General features: G+C 46.1%; 1 protein-coding gene across 1 annotated transcript in view; it reads left to right on the top strand.

Annotated features, from left to right (window-relative positions):
* Positions 1-13881: 13881 nt before the first annotated feature.
* Positions 13882-20084, top strand: part of si:ch1073-280e3.1 (complement C2) — a 26882-nt gene continuing 20679 nt past the window's right edge. The window contains exons 1-3 of the mRNA XM_057351750.1: positions 13882-13971; positions 16234-16330; positions 17433-17681. Of these exons, the coding sequence (XP_057207733.1) occupies positions 13882-13971; positions 16234-16330; positions 17433-17681 (436 nt within the window). The remainder of the gene's footprint in view (positions 13972-16233; positions 16331-17432; positions 17682-20084) is intronic.

Consider the following 20084-nt stretch of genomic DNA (forward strand, 5'->3'; position numbering starts at 1 on the left):
CTAGTTAAGATATACAAGTTATAAGAAACTAAGGAGAGACTTTTTACATTATGGAGTATGCAGGTTTAGAAATACTAGTTAACATATGAAAAAGTGTTTTAAGTTAAAATGTTACAGAGTTTAATTATTATTATTTATGACAGGATTTAGTATGGAATAAGCAGAAAGAATGTATTAAAATAATTAAAGACGAGATAGAGTAGAGTATGCACTTCCCAATAAAGTTTAGTCTTGAGAAGGTTAAAGAGGTTGTTTTATGTTTTTGAGGGGTGGGGGGTAGTAATGTAACGAGTAATGTAATGAGTAGTGTAACTAATTACTTTTGAAATAAAGTAATCAGACCAGTAACTTGATTACTTTTAAAATGAGTAATCAGTAATCAGTAATTTAATTACATTTCCAGAGTAACTTGCTGACACTGATGGTGGTTAACCTGCGAGTTATGTTGTTGTTCAGGAAACGCACCCCAGGGCAGCCATGTAGCCTAAGTTACCATGTCGACGAAACCCGCTCCAAACCAATCCACCTTATTTAGCCCGAAAACTCAAAGTATGCTCAAACTAAACGCGAACTTACCTGGGTAAAAACCGAAACCAGCTTTGTGCAATAGACCTCTGAGGAATAGTTTTGTTTTGTAATGTAAACATGGACTATGGTCTGGTTTCACACACAAGGCTTAAGGCTAGTCCCAGAGTAAAATGAATATTTGACCCATCTTAAATGAATATTACTTGACCTGAAATATCTTTGAATATATCAGTGCCATTGTTTTGTCTCAAGATGCAGACCAGAAATGTATTCTTGTAAGGCATTTTTATAAAAGTGACAATAAGTGTTTGTTAGGTGAAAACGTCTCGGTTACGACTGTAACCTCCGTTCCCTGATGGAGGGAAATAGACGTTGTATTGAGAGACAGACTGGGGTTTGATCTTGAGAACCTATCATCTCAGAGAGGAATTTAAAACGCCAATGGGCTTTGGCGAATGGCACAAGCACGCCAGACCCTGCCCCGTGCATACAGGTAAAAAAGGGAGGTGGCGGCGGCCATTCACTCACCCTTTGAGCTGAGGAACCTGAGAGACATCTCCCGGTCACTGCAGCGGGTCGGCGAAGCATTGTGGCATGAACGTTCACCTTCAGTTGGTCTCTCGACGTTGTGTTGAGAGACAGACTGTGGACCTATCTTTACACGCCACGGCGCTGAGCCATATTACAACCTCAAGTGAGCACTACTGCGAGACGTAATCTTCCAGTAGGATCAGTAATGCCTATACTTCGCCCTAAAGGGGGGAATTAGGGAGGCTAAAATAGCGCGCTAGACTTGCCTGGAGAGGGGAGAAGGAGGTCTGGTGGTGTGTAAGACACGGGCTGACACTGGTTCCACGTGGAGGTTGTAAAATCCAGTGCTCCAATCTCAGATTGGAGATAGCACTCCCTTTGTGCAGTCCCCCAAAACAGACAAAAAACTGCTCAGAGCTTCTAAGGCTCTGCGTGCGTTCCAAGTAGAGGCGCAATGCGCACACATGCAAGGCGCAAACACGTTGGCGGTTGGGTCTTCCTCTCCAGAGGGGAGAATCTGCAGGTTCACCACCTGGTCCCGAAAGAGAGCGGTGGGAACCTTGGGCACATAACCTGGCCAGGGTCTCAGGATAACGTGAGAACTACCGGGCCCGGATTCTAGGCACCCATGGGACACGGAGAATGCCTGGAGGTTCCCTACCCTCTTGATGGAAGCGAGCGCCAGCAAGAGTGCCGTCTTTATCGTCAGATGAGAAGGACTGGCATCTCTGAGGGGCTCGAAAGGGCCCGTACAAAGGCCCTATAGGACCACATTAAGGTCCCAAGAGGGTAGAGAGCATGGTCGAGGTGGATTCACCCTTCTTGTACCCCTAAGGAACCTGGTGACCAGGTCATGTTGGCTGAAGGACTTACCCTCCAAGAGATCATGATGAGCGGCATCAGCGGCTACATACACTTTCAGCGTGGATGGGGAGAGGTTGCTCTCGAGTCTCTCCTGTAGGAAGACCAAAGCTGACCCGATCGGGCAACTCCGTGGGTTCTCCCCTCAGGAAGAACACCAGGACGAGAAGAGATGCCACTTATAAGCGTATAAATGCCTAGTGGCGGGGGTTCTAGCCTGCAGGAATGTCTCCGCCGGCGGCAAGCCACTCAAGGCCTCCTCGTCCCATCCAGGGGCCAGATGTGGAGATTCAAGAGGCCTGGCTTGGGGTGCCACACCGTGCCCTTCCCCTGCGACAGAAGGTCCTTTGTCAGGGGAATCGGCCAGGGGGGAACTGTCTTCAGAGCCACCAGGTCTGAAAACCAGGTCTGGTTGGACCAGTCCCTCTTCCCTGACCTTGCACAGGACCTGCACAGGACCTGTGTAAGGAGGCTCACTGGGGGAAGGCGTACTTCCACTTGTCCCATGGCCAGCTCTGTGCTAAGGCATCCGTGCCGAGGGGTCCCTCGGTCAGGGAGTACCAAAGTGGGCAATGGGTGGAGTCCGGGGAGGCAAACAGGTCCACCTAAGCCTGGCCGAACTGCTCCCATATGAGCCTGACTGCGCGGGGATGGAGTCTACATTCTCTGCGGGGCATCCCCTGACGAGAGAGCACATCGGCTGTCTGGTTCAGGTCGCCTGGGATGAAGGTGGCTCGCAGGGACTTGATAAACTGCTCACTCCAGAGGAGGAGGCGTCAGGTGAGTCGTGACATCTGCCGTGAGCTTATGCTGCCTTGGTGATTAATGTGAGCCACAACAGTCGTGCTGTCCAACCGGACCAGCACGTGTTTGTCCTGCACGAAGGATTGGAACCTCCTCAGTGCCAAGAGGACAGCCAACAACTCTAGACATAGATGTGCCACCGCAGCCGAGGACCCGTCCACTGCCCTGATACTGTGTGCCCGTTGCACACGGCACCCCACCCTTGCAGGGAGGTGTCTGTCGTAACCATGACATGTCTCAAAACCTGCCCGAGTGGAACGCCCACTCGGAGAAAGGCCAAGTCTGACCAAGGGTGAGGGTGCGAAGGCACTAAGGCGTCACCGTAATGCGTCTGGTGCTGGTGTGCCATGCCCTCCAAGGAACGCGACTCTGAAGCCAGTGCTGAAGCGGTCGCATGTGCATCAACCCGAGAGGGATAACCCCTGTCGAGGACACCATGTTCCCCAGGAGCCTCTGAAAATGTTTCAGCGGGACCGCTGATGTCCGTCTGACATGTTTCAGACAGTTTAGCACTGACTGCGCGCGCTCGCTGGTGAGACGCGCTGACATACGGACAGAATCTAGTTCCATACCGAGATAAGAGGAGCCCTGAGCTGGGGAGAGCTTGCTCTTCTCTCAGTTGACCCGAAGGCCCAGACGGTCTAGGTGCCGGAGCACGATGTCCTAGTGCATACACAACATATCTCGCGAGTGAGCCAAGATAAGACAGTCGTTGAGATAGTTGAGTATCCGCACACCTTGCTCCCTGAGGGGAGCTAAGGCAGCCTCTACGAGTTTGGTAAAAACCCGGGGAGACAGGGCCAGACCGAAGGGCAGGACCTTGTACTGATACGCTCGACCCTCAAACACGAACCGTGACAGCGGAACCAGAGGGACGATCTGCTTCATCGTGCCAAGGGGGGTAGTTCGGTGGCTGACAGAGCAGTCACCTCGCACACCAGGGAGGTTAATGGCTCTGCTAACTTACCTGCCTGGTGTTACCGCCGACCAACGCAAAATCAAGCGGAGATTGCGGAAGGCAGCGAAAAGTTGTGTCAACTGACGCACCGTCGTTTAGTGAGTGCTGTGGGGAACCCCGGAGACAGAGAAGCTCTTTTGAGAGAGAGTGGGGGCCCTGCCCTAAAAAGGGCCCGGCTTGGGTGGGGGACGTGGCAGGCGGCATCCCGCTTCGACCCGCCGGCGATGACCTGGCCGGGGGGGTCGGGCCCACTGTTACTCTCAATCCCCCTGTCTCATCCCGTCAGGGCCGCTCTGCCTCCTAGGCGGGATCCCAAAGGGGTAGAAGCCCTCTCCCACGGGGCTCTGCATCTCTTGCGGGCCGTTGCATGGAGGGCCCCAGTACCAGATGGGCCACCACGGGGGGGCGGGGCTGCTGGGGAGCCTTGGTCGACCCCTCCAAGTGGCAGCATTTGCGGTGCACCTCGACTGCACATTCCACCTGGGGGACGTCGACATATCCCTTAGCTGCCCCACCGTCCAGGGAAGTAACAGCTCCTGAGCCTGTCAGACGGGAACGTGCCGTGAACGGCATATTCCCGTCTTTATGAACTCCTCATGCACCTCCAGGTCAGCCGCGAGCATTCCGGGGAGGGTGGGGCCACTGCAACCCGACGCTCAAAGCAGTCATCTCTGCGTCGCCTCATCTTGGGCTCGACCGCCCGGGGGCGGGAGCTCCAAGGGGTCTACGCATCCGATGCCAGGAGGTAGCTGTCCAACGTTATGACAGAAAGTTCATCCCCATCCTGTTGTCGAGTCTGCCCGCTATGGGAAGGTACACTGCCGCCCATCGGGGACGAGACAGGTGGGCATGCCAGGGCACGGATGGTCCACCAGCCGAAACTGGCGGAGTGACATCCATGGGAATCCCCAAACACCCCTGCTGCTCGCCGAAGCGGCAGTCGAACCCTGCCACTGTATGCTGGAACCCCAACATGCAATACAGGTGTCCTGCCCGTCGGACTCGGGGATGAGTCTGTCATACCCAAGAACACAGCTGCGAGACATGCCCGAAGACAGCGCAGACTGTGAGAGGAATTTTGCTCTTTCAGAAATATCTGCGGCTCGCTGCCGAGACGCCCATGGGAAGTCCGCTACCAAGAGAGAGAAATCCCTGCTTCGCATCGTAAATCCAGCAAACTGGAAGGAGAATTCTCGGAGACAAGAATCGCTTGACATGTACCGTCATGCAGATTCCGAAGAACAAAGGATGAGTGAATGGCCGCCGCCACCTCCCTTTTATACCCGTATGCACGGGGCGGGGACTGGCGTGCGTGTGCTATTCGCCAAAGCCCATTGGCGTTTTAAATTCCTCTCGGAGATGATAGGTTCTCAAGATCAAACCCCAGTCTGAAGAGGAACTTTTGTTAGTGTTGTGGAAGAATGACTTGACTAGACAGATAGACAGACAGACATGTAGTATTAGGTTTTATAAGGGGGTGTTGTATGTGGTTATTGTGGGGACCTGTATTTAAGGTGTTAAGGTATGGCAGAAGTTAAAATAAAGAACCAAGCAAAGTAGTGGCTGTCTGTTGTGTTTATGTGCAGCGGTGGGACTCTCAGTAAAGAGCTGACAGAAATTATTACCACTTGTGACACTTGTGCTCGTGAGAGAACGAACCTCAGAGAAACCCTGCTGCCTTCTGAGTTTCCATATAGGCCGTGGTCCATGGTAGCTACAGATTTGTTTCAAATGGACTGTAAGCAGAACCTGGTCATTGTCGTTTTTTTTCGAGGTATTTTGATGTTGCCAAAATAACATCAACAACGTCGGAAGCTGTAGTTTAACACTTCAAGTCCATCTTTGCACGCCATGGTATACCAGAGGTGGTCTGTTCTGACAATGGACCTCAATTTGCTTCCGAGTGTTTCCGGGTGTTTGCACAGGACTGGGGTTTCAGCCATGTGACGTCGAGCCCTCATTTCCCGCAGAGCAATGGAGAGGAGGAGCGTGTGGTGCAGACTATCAAAAATTTTCTCAAAAAGTCTGATGATCCTTACCTCGCTCTTATGGCCTATCGAGCAGCTCCGCTAGCCAATGGCTACAGCACTTCTGAGCTCCTCATGGGAAGGAAAATAAGGACACCTCTGCCTGTTGTCCCATCTCAGCTCAGTCCAAAGTGGGCTGATTTTAAGATGCTGGAAAAGAAAGAACTGTCATACAGACAAAAGCAACGACAAAATTACAACCGCAGACACAAAGCACACAACATGGCACAGCTGCAACCTGGGAATCATGTATGGATCAAAGATACTCGGGAGAAGGGCACGGTTGTCTCCACAGCTGGTACACTGAGATCTTATCTCATTGAAACGCCCCGAGGTGTCCTAAGAAGAAACAGATTTCACCTCTCACCAACCCCAACACCTCCTGTGATTTCCCCTGACCTGCCAGTGTCATCATCAGATGTCAGCGTGACTCCAGATAGCTTAAGTCCATCAGTCGTACCTGACAATTCCAAGATTGGCCTGCAGATCTCTCCCAATGAGAAACGGTATCCCTTCAGAGTAAGAGCACCTCCGGGGTATCTAAATGACTTTGTTGCCCTGGAAGAACACTGAGTATGTATGTTGAAGAACACTGAGAACACTGGTGTGGTATGTGGTTATTGTGGGAACCTGTATTCAAGGTGTTACAGTATGGCGGAAGTTAAAATAAAGAGCCAAGCGAAGTAGTGGCTGTCTGTTGTGTTTATGCACATACAAAAAGGGTTTAGTTGTACCCATTATACAACAGAACAAAACAGACGGAAAGACAGATTCGGTTAAGTGACACAGAAATAACACACTTCACCTTTAAGACTTTGAAATTGATTATTGTTAGCTATTACACAATTAGCCTAAAACTCTTTTAAAATGTTAATATTTAATCATTCCTCAAATACACAAGTTACAAGGTTCATGTTGATACTTCACTTCATATCTGAAAATGAACCTTGACCAGCACAAATGATTTTAGCTATGCAACGTACCACTTTATGTGTTATACTTTTATATGTTTGTGTCTTCATATGTCAAGGTAAGTGCTACGAGACATCACTTTAACTATACAGTAGGGGAAAAGCATATAATCCGTTTTTTAAACCGCACAGAAGCATTCTTTCAAATTTATTTATTTATTTTATTTTATTTTATTGACAAAATTACAATTTGTCTGCTACGGTTCATTTTTTGTTCATGTTATTATCGTCATTTAATTTTGTTATATTTTATTGTGTTGCTCAAATCTGCCTATTCAGGCACAGATGCCATGTTAGTGGCCTCTGTTGTCACTTCGGGGAAAAAGTGTGTGCTGTTGAACATAAAAGGTGACGCATTGTCTCTGTTATGCCAGACTTTACAACGGCAAGCCGAATTGAAATTTTTAATTATCAGCATTTGAATTTTTCATATCTGTGGTGATCTTTACATGGGGCACTTATTGTGTAGTAGCCGTGTGTGTGTGTGTGTGTGTGTTCATGTTTGTATATCCCGGTGGGGACCTAAACCTGAATACACACCAACACATGGGGACTCGTGTCACCGTGGGGACCAAAATTGAGGTCCCCAGGGGCAAAAAAGCTAATAAATTGTACAGAACAATATTTTTTACAAATCTAAAAATGCAAAAAGTGTTCTATGATCTTTAGGTTTAGGGATAGGGTTAGGGATAGGGGATAGAATATACAGTTTGTACAGTATAAAAACATTACGCCTATGGACTGTCCCCACGGGGATAGTCAACCAAAGCCTGTGGTGTGTGTGTGTGTGTGTGTGTGTGGTGTGCGTGTGTGTGTGTGTGTGTGTGTGTGTGTGTGCGTGGTGGTGCGTGCGTGCGTGCGTGCGTGCGTGCGTGGTGCGTGCGTGTGTGTGTGTGTGTGTGTGGGTGTGTGTGTGTGTGTTGCGCTCTGTGTGTCAAATGACTCCATTTACACGAAGGCACCAGCTAAGGAATTTCACCTTAACAACATGAAATGATCTAAATAGATCATGCAGTAAGACAAATTATGTAAATTTAAGGAAGTATATCACCTGGTTTATATGAAGCATTTTGTGAGATTCAGTTAACTTTTTGAGCTTCTTACTGTACTATCAACACAAGGAAGACACAATTGTAATAAAATAGAATTTACTAACAAAACATATACAAGAAATCTAACAACTACTACAGTAAATAGTACTACCAATGCAAAAAAAATGTTTGAAAGTAAAGTGCAAAAGATAGAAAATTCAAGAGACTAAGATAGATGCAAAGCAGAATGTTGTCTGTAACAGGTCCAATAAACAAGTAATTGGAGAATTATCATTATCATGATGCAAGATCAAAGGCAACTAAGATTATCTATTCCCTGACATAATGTAACTCTCTCATACCACCAGGTGGCAGTACTCTGTATTTGGCATTCAAAGAATGAAACCGGAGGAGCTAGAACATTAGGTATGGCTCTCACTAAATCCGAGTGTGACGTCATCACGCAATCGTGTTTTTTGGCAAGTTTAACAATCATAGTTCCCCTTCAGTCGGTCTCTCGACGTTGTGTTGAGAGACAGACTGGGGTTTGATCTTGAGAACCTATCATCTCCGAGAGGAATTTAAAACGCCAATGGACTTGGCGAATAGCACTCGCACGCCAGTCCCCCCCCCCGTGCATACGGGTATAAAAGGGAGGTGGCGGCGGCCATTCACTCATCTTTTGTTCTTCGGAACCTGCATGACAGTACATGTCAAGCCTGTGTCACATGAACGATTTATTCGTCAACTACTCATATAAAAGCAAGAGGTGCTCACTTTTACTATTGTTTACACCCCCTACTTATTACTGACAGATTCATGTAGCTTTTTTAATCATGTCTGCAAAGTTGCAGATGTCACTGGCATTGTCAGCCTTCTTGTGGATAAAGAAAGAAACAGTTAAGGAAAAAAACTGATTAAATGGGTGACATCATGGATGGGGACAGGGCTAATCATGTCATGACTTTCTTGGTCTAGTGGCAGGATCATGACAGAGCCTCGTGTTTAGTGCAGAGAGAGACATGCACTCTCTCTGGTCTCATCTTTGTCCCCACCCCCTCGTTTCCTCATTATTGATTGTTAATTACTACATGCCCCATAGCTGTTCCCTCTTGATTTGTTCCCTTATTTAATGCCTCTGTGTTTTCTGTCTTGTGCTGGATCATTTTGGTTTGTTTGTTCCCTGTCACTCCCCTGGTTTGAATTGCTGTGTTTTATCTTGTCTAGTTATTTGTAATACAGCTCTACCATCAGGTCTGGGCATGAACTGCATCCTGCTCGCTGTGGTAACCTTGGAACAATGAGACAAGACTGGCTGAGAGTAGAGTACTGTTCTGAACTCTTTGATGCAACAAGTACATCAGTTGTGTTCCTGGTTCCGGTTGATCTAACTAATGCAGCCTAAACCTTCAGAGGATTTATATTATGGAAGTATAGTGTATGCAAGATTAAAAAGATGCGTCTTTAGTCTAGATTTAAACTGACAGTGTGTCTGCCTCCCGGACAGTGCAGGAAAGACTAGTCCAAAGTTTAGGCGCTAGATAGGAAAAGGATCTACCACCTGCACTTAATTTTGAAATTCTAGGTATTACCAACTGACAGGATGCCTGAGAGCGTAATGAAAGTGAAGGACTGTAATACAAAAGGAGTTCACTCAAGTACTGAGGAGCTAAACCATGTAGGGCTTTATAGGTAATAAGCAAAATTTTAAAGTTAATGCGATGCTTTATAGGTAACCAGTGCAAAGTTGACAGAACCGGGATAATATGTTCATACTTTTTTGTACGTGTAAGTACTCGAGCAGCCGCGTTTTGGACCAGTTGAAGTTTTTGTAATAAGCCTGCAGGGCAACCACCTAACAGTGCATTACAGTAATCTAGTCTTGATGTCATGAATGCATGAATTAACTTCTCTGCATCTGACATTGACAGCATATGACGTAGTTTAGATATATTCTTAAAATGGAAAAACGCAATTTTACAGGTGTTGGCAACGTAGCTCTAAAATGACAGCTTACTATCGGATAGAACGCTAAGATTCTTAGCTGATGACGAGGGTTAATGGAACATCTGTCAATAGTTAAGCAATATTCTTGGTTGTTACGTATGGCATTTTCGGTCCAATAAGTAACAACTTCTGTTTAGTCCGAGTTCAGTAATAAAAAGTTGTTACTCATCCAGTTTTTTATATCGACTATGCATTCCATTATTCGATGGAACTGCTGTGTTTCATGAGGCTTCGAGGAAATATAAAGTTGAGTATCATCAGCATAACAGTGAAAGCTAACTCCGTGTCGCTTTATTATATCTCCTAGAGGTAGCATGTATAATGCGAAGAGCAGAGGCCCTAAGACTGAGCCCTGTGGTACACCGTACTGGACTTGCGATTTGCGTGACACCTCATTGTTTATTGCTACAAATTGAAAACGGTCGGATAAATAAGATTTAAACCATTTCAAAGCTATTCCCTTAATGCCGACATAATTTTCGAGTCTATGTAGGAGTGTGCTGTGGTCAATGGTATCGAATGCAGCACTAAGGTCTAGCAGCACCAATAACGAGATACAACCTCGGTCAGACGCCAATAGCAGATCATTTGTAACTCTGATCAAAGCAGTCTCTGTACTGTGACATGCTCTAAATCCAGACTGGAATTCTTTATTGATGTCATTCCTTTGGAGGAAGGAACATAATTGAGTTGAAACTACTTTTTCCAGAACTTTAGATATGAAAGGTAGATTCGATATAGGCCTGTAGTTCCCTAGTTCCCTTTCTGTCGGTCTCTCGACATTGTGTCGAACCGACAGATGGGGTTTGCCTTGTGAACCTATCATCTTCTGACTATTTGGAAAAGGCCAATGAAGTTGGCGAATGACATTTGCATGCCGGACTCCGCCCCAGATATCCGGGTATAAAAGGAAGACGCGTGCTCATTCATTCAGCTTTTGTTCTTCGGAGCCTTCGTTTATGACGATTCTTTCTGAAGAAGTTATATTGCTGGAACCTTACGATGTGGTGCAGCGGACTGTCCCTCCCAGTAGCGACTTCTCCTGGGCGTCTCGGCAGTTCCGGAGGTGTTCAAGTTTCTTTCCTTTTTTACTTCTAAAAGAGCAAATTTCTCCAGCGGCATGTCCCGCTGTTCTCATGGGTGCAACGCGCTCATTGAGGAGGGGGACGGACACGATGTCTGTCTCAAGTGTTTGGGTCTCCGGCACGCTGAGGCAGCATTTGTGGATACGTCATGCCCGCACTGCGGGCAAATGGCTATTCAGACGTTGCGGTCACGTGTAGCTGTTTTCTTTCTGGAAGCAGCCGCCACCTCTTCAGCTTACCGTCCTAGGACTGCAGCGGCTACAGCCCTGCTGTCCCTGACGGCGAGCGGCGGGGGTGATATGGGGAGCTCCGTGAGCGGCCCGTCTTGCTCGTCTGATCGTCCCCCAGGAGACGGTCCTACCCCGTCTTGTTCCTCCGCCACGAACTCGGAAGTACGTGACGACGATGAGATGTCGATTGCAGCATTGGAGGGCGACTTATTGGCATCCGATCCCGACGATTCCTCGGAGCTCCCTCCCTCGGGGTGTCGAGCCCAGGATGAGGCGGGCATCGAGATGTCAACCATGCTCTCCCGGGCCGCCGTGAGCATTGGGCTGCAGTGCACCGCACCGCCCCTCCCCCAACACTCGCACCTGGTACCTCGGGTCTGGACGTGACTCCAAGCCGCGCCCAACCCCGGTCCCATTTTTCCCGGAGGTGCATGAGGAGCTCAGTAAGATGTGGAACGCCCCCTTTTCGGCACGTTTCCGTCAGACCAGCTCTGTCGCTCTCACTTCCCTCGATGGTGGGGCAGCCAGGGGCTATGTCGACATCCCCCAGGTGGAACGGGCCGTCGTGGTACACCTGTGCCCGCAGATGGCCGCCACCTGGAGGGGTCGGCCTAGACTCCCGTCCAAGGCGTGTACGTTTTTGGCATCTCTGGTGTTGAAGGCTTACGCTGCCGCGGGCCAGGCTGCCTCCTCCCTCCATGCCATGGCAATCCAGCAAGTCCACCAGGCCAAGGCGTTGAAGGAGTTCCATGAGGGGAGGACCGACCCAGCGCTAATGCAGGAACTCCACACCGCCACTGATCTCGCTCTACGGGTGACTAAGGTGAACGGTCGGGCAATGTCCACTATGGTGGTCCAGGAGAGACACATCTGGCTCAACCTTGCGCAGATGCGGAGCGCTGAGAAAGTTCGCTTTCTCGACGCACCCATCTCGCAGGGGGGGGCTGTTTGGTGATACCGTCGAGGACTTCTCCCAGCAGTTCTCGACGGTGAAGAAGCAGATGGAGGCCATTAAGAACATCCTGCCCCACCGCGACTCGGCCGCCTTCCGGCCGTCGAGATCCCGTGCGTCGTCTGCTTACCAGCAGCCCTGGCCCTCCTCGTCGCCGGCTCCAACGCCCCCTAGGAAGTCGGCCTCCTGGAACAGGGCATCGAAGAGGAAGCCACCGCCCCATCAGCAGCCATTGCGGAAGCAGAAGCAGCCCTGACGGGAGGACCCCAGGGAGATCGAGTGTACCATCGGGCCTGCCCCCAGCCATTCCATTGCTGAGCGGCTGGATTGGGACGTTTCCTGCCCCGTCTCAGCATCTGCTGGGCCCCTCTGGGGGCCTACCGCCCACATACTCACAAAAAGAGTTTCCTCTCTCTCTGGGTCAGAATTACAGCTGCTCTCACCCTCTGCAGGACGGTGGTCGGCAACTCACCTTTTCAGACTCAATTGCAGGAGAAACTGATGTTTATTACAATAGTAGTGAGAACAAGACAGTGAATAGGCACCACCAGTGGCACAGAGATCGGCGGGGAGAGACAGGTGACAACCCCGACTACCATCTGTGATGGCCTCGGCCGCAAGCTTCCCCTCTGGGAATCTCAAACAGGCAAGAGACCGCGTCAGGTTTGACGTTCTTGGAACCCGGCCGGTACGAGATCGTGAAGTTAAATCGGCCGAGGAAGAGTGCCCAACTTCTTTCTCTTAAGAACACCAAACTTGTTGTTGAGTTGATTTAAGGGAGTTGAAAATTCTTCTTCAGAAACACCATCATGTCCAAATTGTCTGGTGAGAGGCTTGCTCTCTGTGCTGTGACAATGTCACCTGCAGTGGAAAACACACTCTCACTGGGGACAGATGTGGCTGGGATTCCAAGGTACCTTTTAGCCAACTTGGCTAAATGGGGGAACTGGTTCTGGTTGTCCTTCCACCACACAAGTGGATTTGACTCCACTGAGAGGCTCTGCGCTGCTCTGTAATGCTGCACCTCCTCATCCACCACTTCAGACAAAGGCTTGAATGACGATGCGTGTTCCATTGGAAAGATGTCTCCAAACAGTTCAGCCATCGGTGCTCTTTTGGCTGGAGGAGGACAGTCACTGCTACTGGAAGCTATCTCTGATTGCTCCTCTGTCTCCTCCCTGGAAGTCTGGGCCTAACAGACAAAATCCATAACACAATTGCAACATAATGTTAGATACAATGGAGGATATGAAATCCAGGACAATTACACGAATAAAGCTAGTTTAATAAAGTTAAGCATTTATTATCTGACTATTTTTATTTAAATTCTGACTTTAAATAAAGTGCTGTGTAAATCAGTTAGGCCTATTTAATTAATTATATTAATATTAAAACACAATCAAATACCTGAACAGTCTGTGAACAATCTTCCAGAATTCTCTCAGTCAGACTCTTGAAGACTGTGTCATGGGTGGTCTCATCAAGGAAGCGCCAGCGATTGACATTGATAACCATATCCTAACCCTAATTGATAATGCACTCGTATTCACATAAAGAAGCCATGTTGACAAGTTTTAGTAAGTAAGAGCAAAACCCACAAGATATAGTACCTTCAATGCCCTGTAAATGGCAATATTAATTCATCTGTACCAAAAATAAACTGCCGCAAAAGAATGATAGGTACCAGGCGAAATGTAATGTGTAATTGCATTATTCATTACAAATGTAGTGGAGTAAAGAGTACATATACTTGTTCAAAAATGTAGTCAAGTAGAGAGTAAAAGTTGCTAATATCTTTAATACTCAGTACAACTACAAAGTAGCCAAAAAGATACTTAAGTAAAGTAACTAAGTACATTTACTCCAATACTTTACACCACTGCTGGAGCGGGGAGAATGCTCGACCTGAAGATGCTCAGAGAAAGGGAGAACAGCTTCCGCAGAGATTCCGAGGCGGGGAGAATACTCGACCCAGCAACACATGAGGTGTAAGATTCAATAGTCCAACCCCGTCCAGGGAAATCCAGTGTCTGGATGGTAAGTCTAGTGATGCTGAGTGAGCGAGTCCAGGACGCCAACGGATACTGAGGAGAGGGCAGAGAAAATAAACCAAAGCAGGCAAAACAAAACTGAGAAGGATACTAGAGGGGAGGCAAGGCTAGGCTAAGGCTATGGAAGACTAAGAGAACTGCAAAATACTCTAGGCAATAACAGAGACTATGAGTATGACAAGGATATAGAAAGCAGGTAATATCCACAGGCCTAAGGCAGTGCGAGAGGTCACAACTAGTTGACGAACAACGGTCAGACACAGGACAGGAGGACAAGAGGAACTAAATAGGGAAACCTAACGAGATACAGGTGAACGGGATGAGGAGTAATGGATAAACTGATGGCTGGGATAATCTACAGGTGAACAGTGTGTCGAGGGCGGGGCAAATGACGTAGACACCGAGCGCATGGCAAACTGTCAAAACAACTAGCACATGCGCTCGACATCAACCAGGAAGTGACCGGGATCATGAAATTTAAGACTCCAAAGGAGAGAACTGTGAACTCTTTGTATTGGCTGTTGCAAGAGCCAGTAATTTTTGGCTTGCATTTGGATTTATCCAGTGAACTGAACTATTCCGTGATGGAAAATAATCTTCTCAATTCTGGACTTTCAACTATCGGGCAAGTTCTAAAGGTAGCTGGAGCAAACTTTGTGGATATAAATTCAGTGGCTGAAAAGTTGGGGATGAGACCTAACCGTTTGGTTGCCAGAGCAGTTGACAAGTGGAAAAATGCCTTGTCTGAAAATGAATTAGAACTGTTAATGGATTATTCATTGGGGCGTATTAATCCAGACATTTCTGATTCCTTTCCAAATGTACTTTTAACACCCAAAATGGATGATTGTGGAGGGTTTTTTTTACAGGTGTACTGTATAGTCTGACTGTGATGGGCCCAGATGTTATATCTGGAAAAGTCTATTATCAAATTTATGTCAAAATTTTTAATAAGAAGTTTTTACATAAAAAACTGATACACCTTGGCATGAGATACTTAATTTGAAAGAGAGTGAAAAATAATTTCCCAATGAGTGATATAGTTTTGTTTCATTTGTGCTATAATTTGGTTGAGTTTGATTTTGGCAGTATTGTCAAATGTTAGGACTGAAACATCAGGACTGAAGCTCTGGACCAGCTGACAGAGAGGATTCATTTCTTTGCTCATCTCTTGGTGTTTCAGGGCTTTATAATGATATGAGTGAGGGTCACTGTGTTTGAGATGTTTCCAGAATTTGATTGCCCTTTTTTCTATCTTTCTGATCAGTGGATATTTGCCTAATTCTGCCCTGCATACATTGTTTGTTGTGTGCCGGTGCATTTGTAAGATAATTTTACAGAGCTCTGTATGCAGGCTCTCACTTGGATGTTTTTCCCATTTAGTAAAATCTTGATTTGGATTTGTCAGTGGACCCCACACTTCACTGCCACAGAGAGCAATCGGTTCAATTACAGATTCTAATATTTTCAGGCAAATATCGGGATTCAGATCGTCCTTGGTGCCAAATTGAGTCAAAAGCTTTTTTAAAGTCAATAAAGCATGCATATATTTTGGTTACTGCTCACACAAATGCCTCTATAGTTGTTAGGGTCAAATTTATCTCCGTTTTTAAAGATTGGTGTTATCAAGCCTTGATTCCAGATGTCAGGGAAGTGACCTACACTCATAATCACATTAAATAATTTTAAAATGGCCCGTTGGAATTTACTGTATTCTCTCTCTCTCTCATTGCCAAAGCATTTGCAGCTGGGCTGCGTACAAATAGTGCAAGTATGTATACAAATGAAAAGAAAGATAAATATAGTAATAAACTAAAATGAAATAAAGTGTGATGTATAGTGCAACTTAAAGTGGTTTATAATATATGTAAATATATCAAATTAGAAATACAGTATAGTTTAAACAAAGATTTACAAAAGCAAAATATACATTTAAGTAGCAGAATAAAGGGATATAATAATATATATATGCAGATATATTGGAAACATCAGGTCAGGGCAGATTCATTATTTTCTCTATTGTTGTGACAAACAGACACATATTGTGCAGCTAACACACAGCAGTCCTTGTGTTCTCCTAACAGATACGCCAGTTTCTCAAAGTTTGACAGACTTTTAAACGTCTGGTGTATGGATTTGATTTTTTCATAAAACATTGTCCATACAGTATGTCTGTGTAATTTGTGCATTTTGTTAGGAAGTGGAGTTCCGTCTCAAATTTGTTGAGATGACAGTGTGGACACAGTCTCTGGTCCTGTGGCAGCCATGTTTGTCTGTATCTGCCCGTCTCTATAGTAAGTTTGTGTCCACTGAGTCTGATCTTGTCAACGTGGCTCTTAGTTTTTGATATGTCACTGTGTACAGATAGTCTGCCATACTGTATTCTCTCTTTAGGGCCCAATAACATCACATTTTACTTTGTTGTTTTGTTTGGGTTTCCCAAGTTCTGTATGCAGGCTCTCAATTGGATGTTTTTCCCATTTCGTAAAATCTTGATTTGGATTTGTCAGTGGACCCCACACTTCACTGCAATCGGTTCAATTACTGATTCTAATATTTTCAGCCAAATTCTAATTGGGACTCTCTCGCTCTCTCTGTTTTTGTTCCTTTGCCTCAATCATTTTTATATTAAACTGCAAACTAAATGTTATTATTCAGACAAATGACTTCTGCACTTCATATCGGGGGAAGGAGCCATTGTATAGATTGTGTAAAAAGGTTGAGGTGAAAGTGGTGTTTCTTCATCCAGGCTGATATGTCTAGAAGACTCATTGTGACATGGATTGTGATCTGGACTTCGAGATCCACTTTCCTGCAGAGTTTAGCTTCAACCTGGATTAAACAAACCTATGCCTGCAACTTTGTAGTATTACTAAACCTTGATGAGCTTGATCAGGTGTGTTTGATTAGGGTTGGAGCTAAACTCAGCAGGAAAGTGGAAGTCGGGGTCCACAGTTGAGGATCCCTGCCTTATAGGGTTTCCCTGAAGCAGATGAGTGCAATTACAGTGATGCCCATTTTAAAGAAGTGGGGCAGCAGAGAGATCAAAGAGAACAAGGTTTTCAACAAAAGTCAGGAGGGCAGTCTCAGTGTAATGACCTTTGTTAAATGCAGGTTGTTAACAGTTTAGTAGGTTAATCTGTCCAGATATAGTTGGTTAAAAATAACTCTTTTAAGAGTGAATCTGTAGGAGTGAGACTCTTGGGTAATTGTTGACTGCTGAGGGGTTGAGTGCTGTTTTTTTGGGGTTACCAAGGGCCTGCTTGAACGTGGTAGAAATGGTTCCCGTATTGATGGATGTGTTATTATTTATTAAGTGGTACCTAAAAGTAGTACATAATAAAGTAATTTCTTAAATTCCACATGTTTGCCATGTTTGCTATTTCTGTAAAATAGATGCATTTTTATTTGTTTCAGTGCAATCAGAAAATGACTATGATTATGACTATGAAGGGAGTGTCCCCAAGAACTGTCCCACCTCAGAATCCATCGCTGGTGGCACAGTAGAGTATTCCAACAATGGCGTTGTGGGGAGTCTGCTCATTTTTCATTGCAGTAAGGGGTTTGAACCATATCCAGTCAGCCAAAAAATCTGCAACTCTGATGGAGAATGGGCGCCTAAGATCTCCAGGATAAAATGTGAAGGTAAATCTTAAAATGTTAATTCACTTAATATATGTTAATATTATGTTTTAGTATATAGTTTCTTAAATTATAAAAGGATAATATATATTTTAGACACAAAACATTGTTTGTATCCAACTATGTACAGTATATTTACATTAAAACAGCCAATTAAGTTTCCACACGGAATCTGACCATGTGAAACAAGCAGAAACCTGAAGTTAATCTCTGACAATACCCGACCCTATGTAATTTATTTTTATTTGAAGTTGCCAAAAACAATCCGCTTCTCTTAGTTGTTTTTCTTGCGTATTATACATACAAATTAATCCATGAAAAGGCAAAGAAATGTAAAGAAATAGTTGGACAAAAAGGATGTGCAAATATAAGTCTCATGTAGTGACTAATTACATTTATCAAAACAATTGTTTCTAATTTTGTATTGAATAATGTATAGCAATTAGTGCTGTCAAATCGATTAATCATGATTAATCTATTCCAAAATATATGTTAAATATGTGTTTTGTGTATATTTATATGTACAGTATGTTTATATACCAAATATCTTATTACGTATAAATGTATATTACTCATATTTCTTAAATATATACATTTATGTTTGAATTTACATAAACGTATAAATATACATGCCACACACACATATTACAGAACATAAACTAATGCTGTCAATTGATGAAAAAAGTAACAAATTAATCACACTTTTTTCATGATTAATCGCACATAACATATATTTTTTTTAAATATACTTTTAAATTCTAAAAATGTTAATATTTCTTTAATGTCATCATTTTATGAATAAAAACCTGCATCACTTATATCAGTACAACTACTGATGTATCTATAAAAAAATCTTTATTTTAATATTAATTATAGCCTGTCATGGCTCTGCTTCATTTAGTTATGTTTTTCTTGGTCCTGTAGCAGAGCCATGACAAAGACTTTGGTTATGTATGGAGAGAAACATATTATTGTCCTTTTGACAATAATATACGTTCTCTCCAGTGTCTCATCATTGGCCGCCCCTCTCGTTTCCTTGTTATCTTTCCCTGAGTGTTTTATTACCTACACCTGCCCTGTGTCATTATCCTTCGTTTGTCTTCCCTATAAATGCCCTCATGTTTCAGTGTCTCGTTGCACGTGGATTGTTTATGTGCGTGTTGTTGTGCTGCTTCGTGTTTCGCGTCATCGTCTTGCCTTGTCCTTTCATCTGTTCCCCAAGAGTGAGTGAGTGAGTTTGTTTGTTCTACCCTGTAATGTTTGTATTAGACGTTTGGTTGTGTTGTTTAGTTTAGTTTTGCCGTTCTTGTTTTCATTTTGCCCCCTCGTGGGAAGTCTTTGTTTTCTGTTTGTTTCTTAGTTTAGTTCCTGATTTATACCCCCTCGTGGGTTTATGTTTTGTTTATTTAAATAAATATCTGTTAACCCCTTCACTGCCTGCCTGCATTTGGGTTCTTTCCACGCCTGCCGTGACAGAATCCATGAGCCAACCTTGAACCCAGCGGGCAGCATGGAGGAGATGGACGAGTCATCCAGGAGCCGCCAGGCTCACGTCCTGTTTGGCTTCCGCCAGAGACGGACCCCTGTGAAGGACTTCGCCATGGACTTCCTGTCCACCGCGCGCTACTCGGGGTTCACCGAGGCAGAGTTGAAGATAATCTTCAACAGCTGCCTCGATGAACCCTTCGAGCCAGCTGAGATGCGCCGGTTGAGACACCTGGGCTTCGTGGACCAGGTCGAACTCGCGATGAATCGTGAGGAGCCCAGGGGAATGTTCATGGCGGAGCCTCTCACGGGGCTGGCGGCTATCCCTGAGGATGGTCCCGTGCAGATCGGGGTTGTGGGAATCACCACGCCATCCTCATCATCCTCGGCAGCTTCTCCACCGTCCACCAGCCTCGTTGGCAAGCGGGGGAGGCGAGCGTCCTGGGGATCCACCTCCGAGGAGTCCCAGCCGGAGCCAGCCGTGCCTTATACCTCCTTCCATCACCCGACCACCAGCCGGGTGGCTCGGCGGAAGAAGAAGAGACAGCGTGGACTCCAAACCAGCCGGTGCAGCCGACGTCCAGTATGGTGCAGCCGGTGTCCAGTCTTGTGTCCAGTCTTGTGTCCAGTCCTTTGTCCAGTCATGTGTCCAGCCCGGTGATCCAGCCGGCGTCCAGCCCGGCGATCCAGCCGGCATCCAGTCCGGCGATCCAGCCGGCATCCAGTCCGGCGATCCAGCCGGCGTCCAGTCCGGCGATCCAGCCGGCGTCCAGCCGGCGTCAAGCCCTGTCCAGCCAGCCTTCCACCCGGCGTCAAGCCCTGTCCAGCCGGCCTTCCACCCGGCGTCAAGCCCTTTCCAGCCGGCGTCAAGCCCTGTCCAGCCGGCCTTCCAGCCGGCGTCAAGCCCTGTCCAGCCGGCCT

The sequence above is a fragment of the Triplophysa rosa genome, linkage group LG14 (genome assembly GCF_024868665.1).
Source record: "Triplophysa rosa linkage group LG14, Trosa_1v2, whole genome shotgun sequence".
NCBI lineage: Eukaryota > Metazoa > Chordata > Actinopteri > Cypriniformes > Nemacheilidae > Triplophysa > Triplophysa rosa.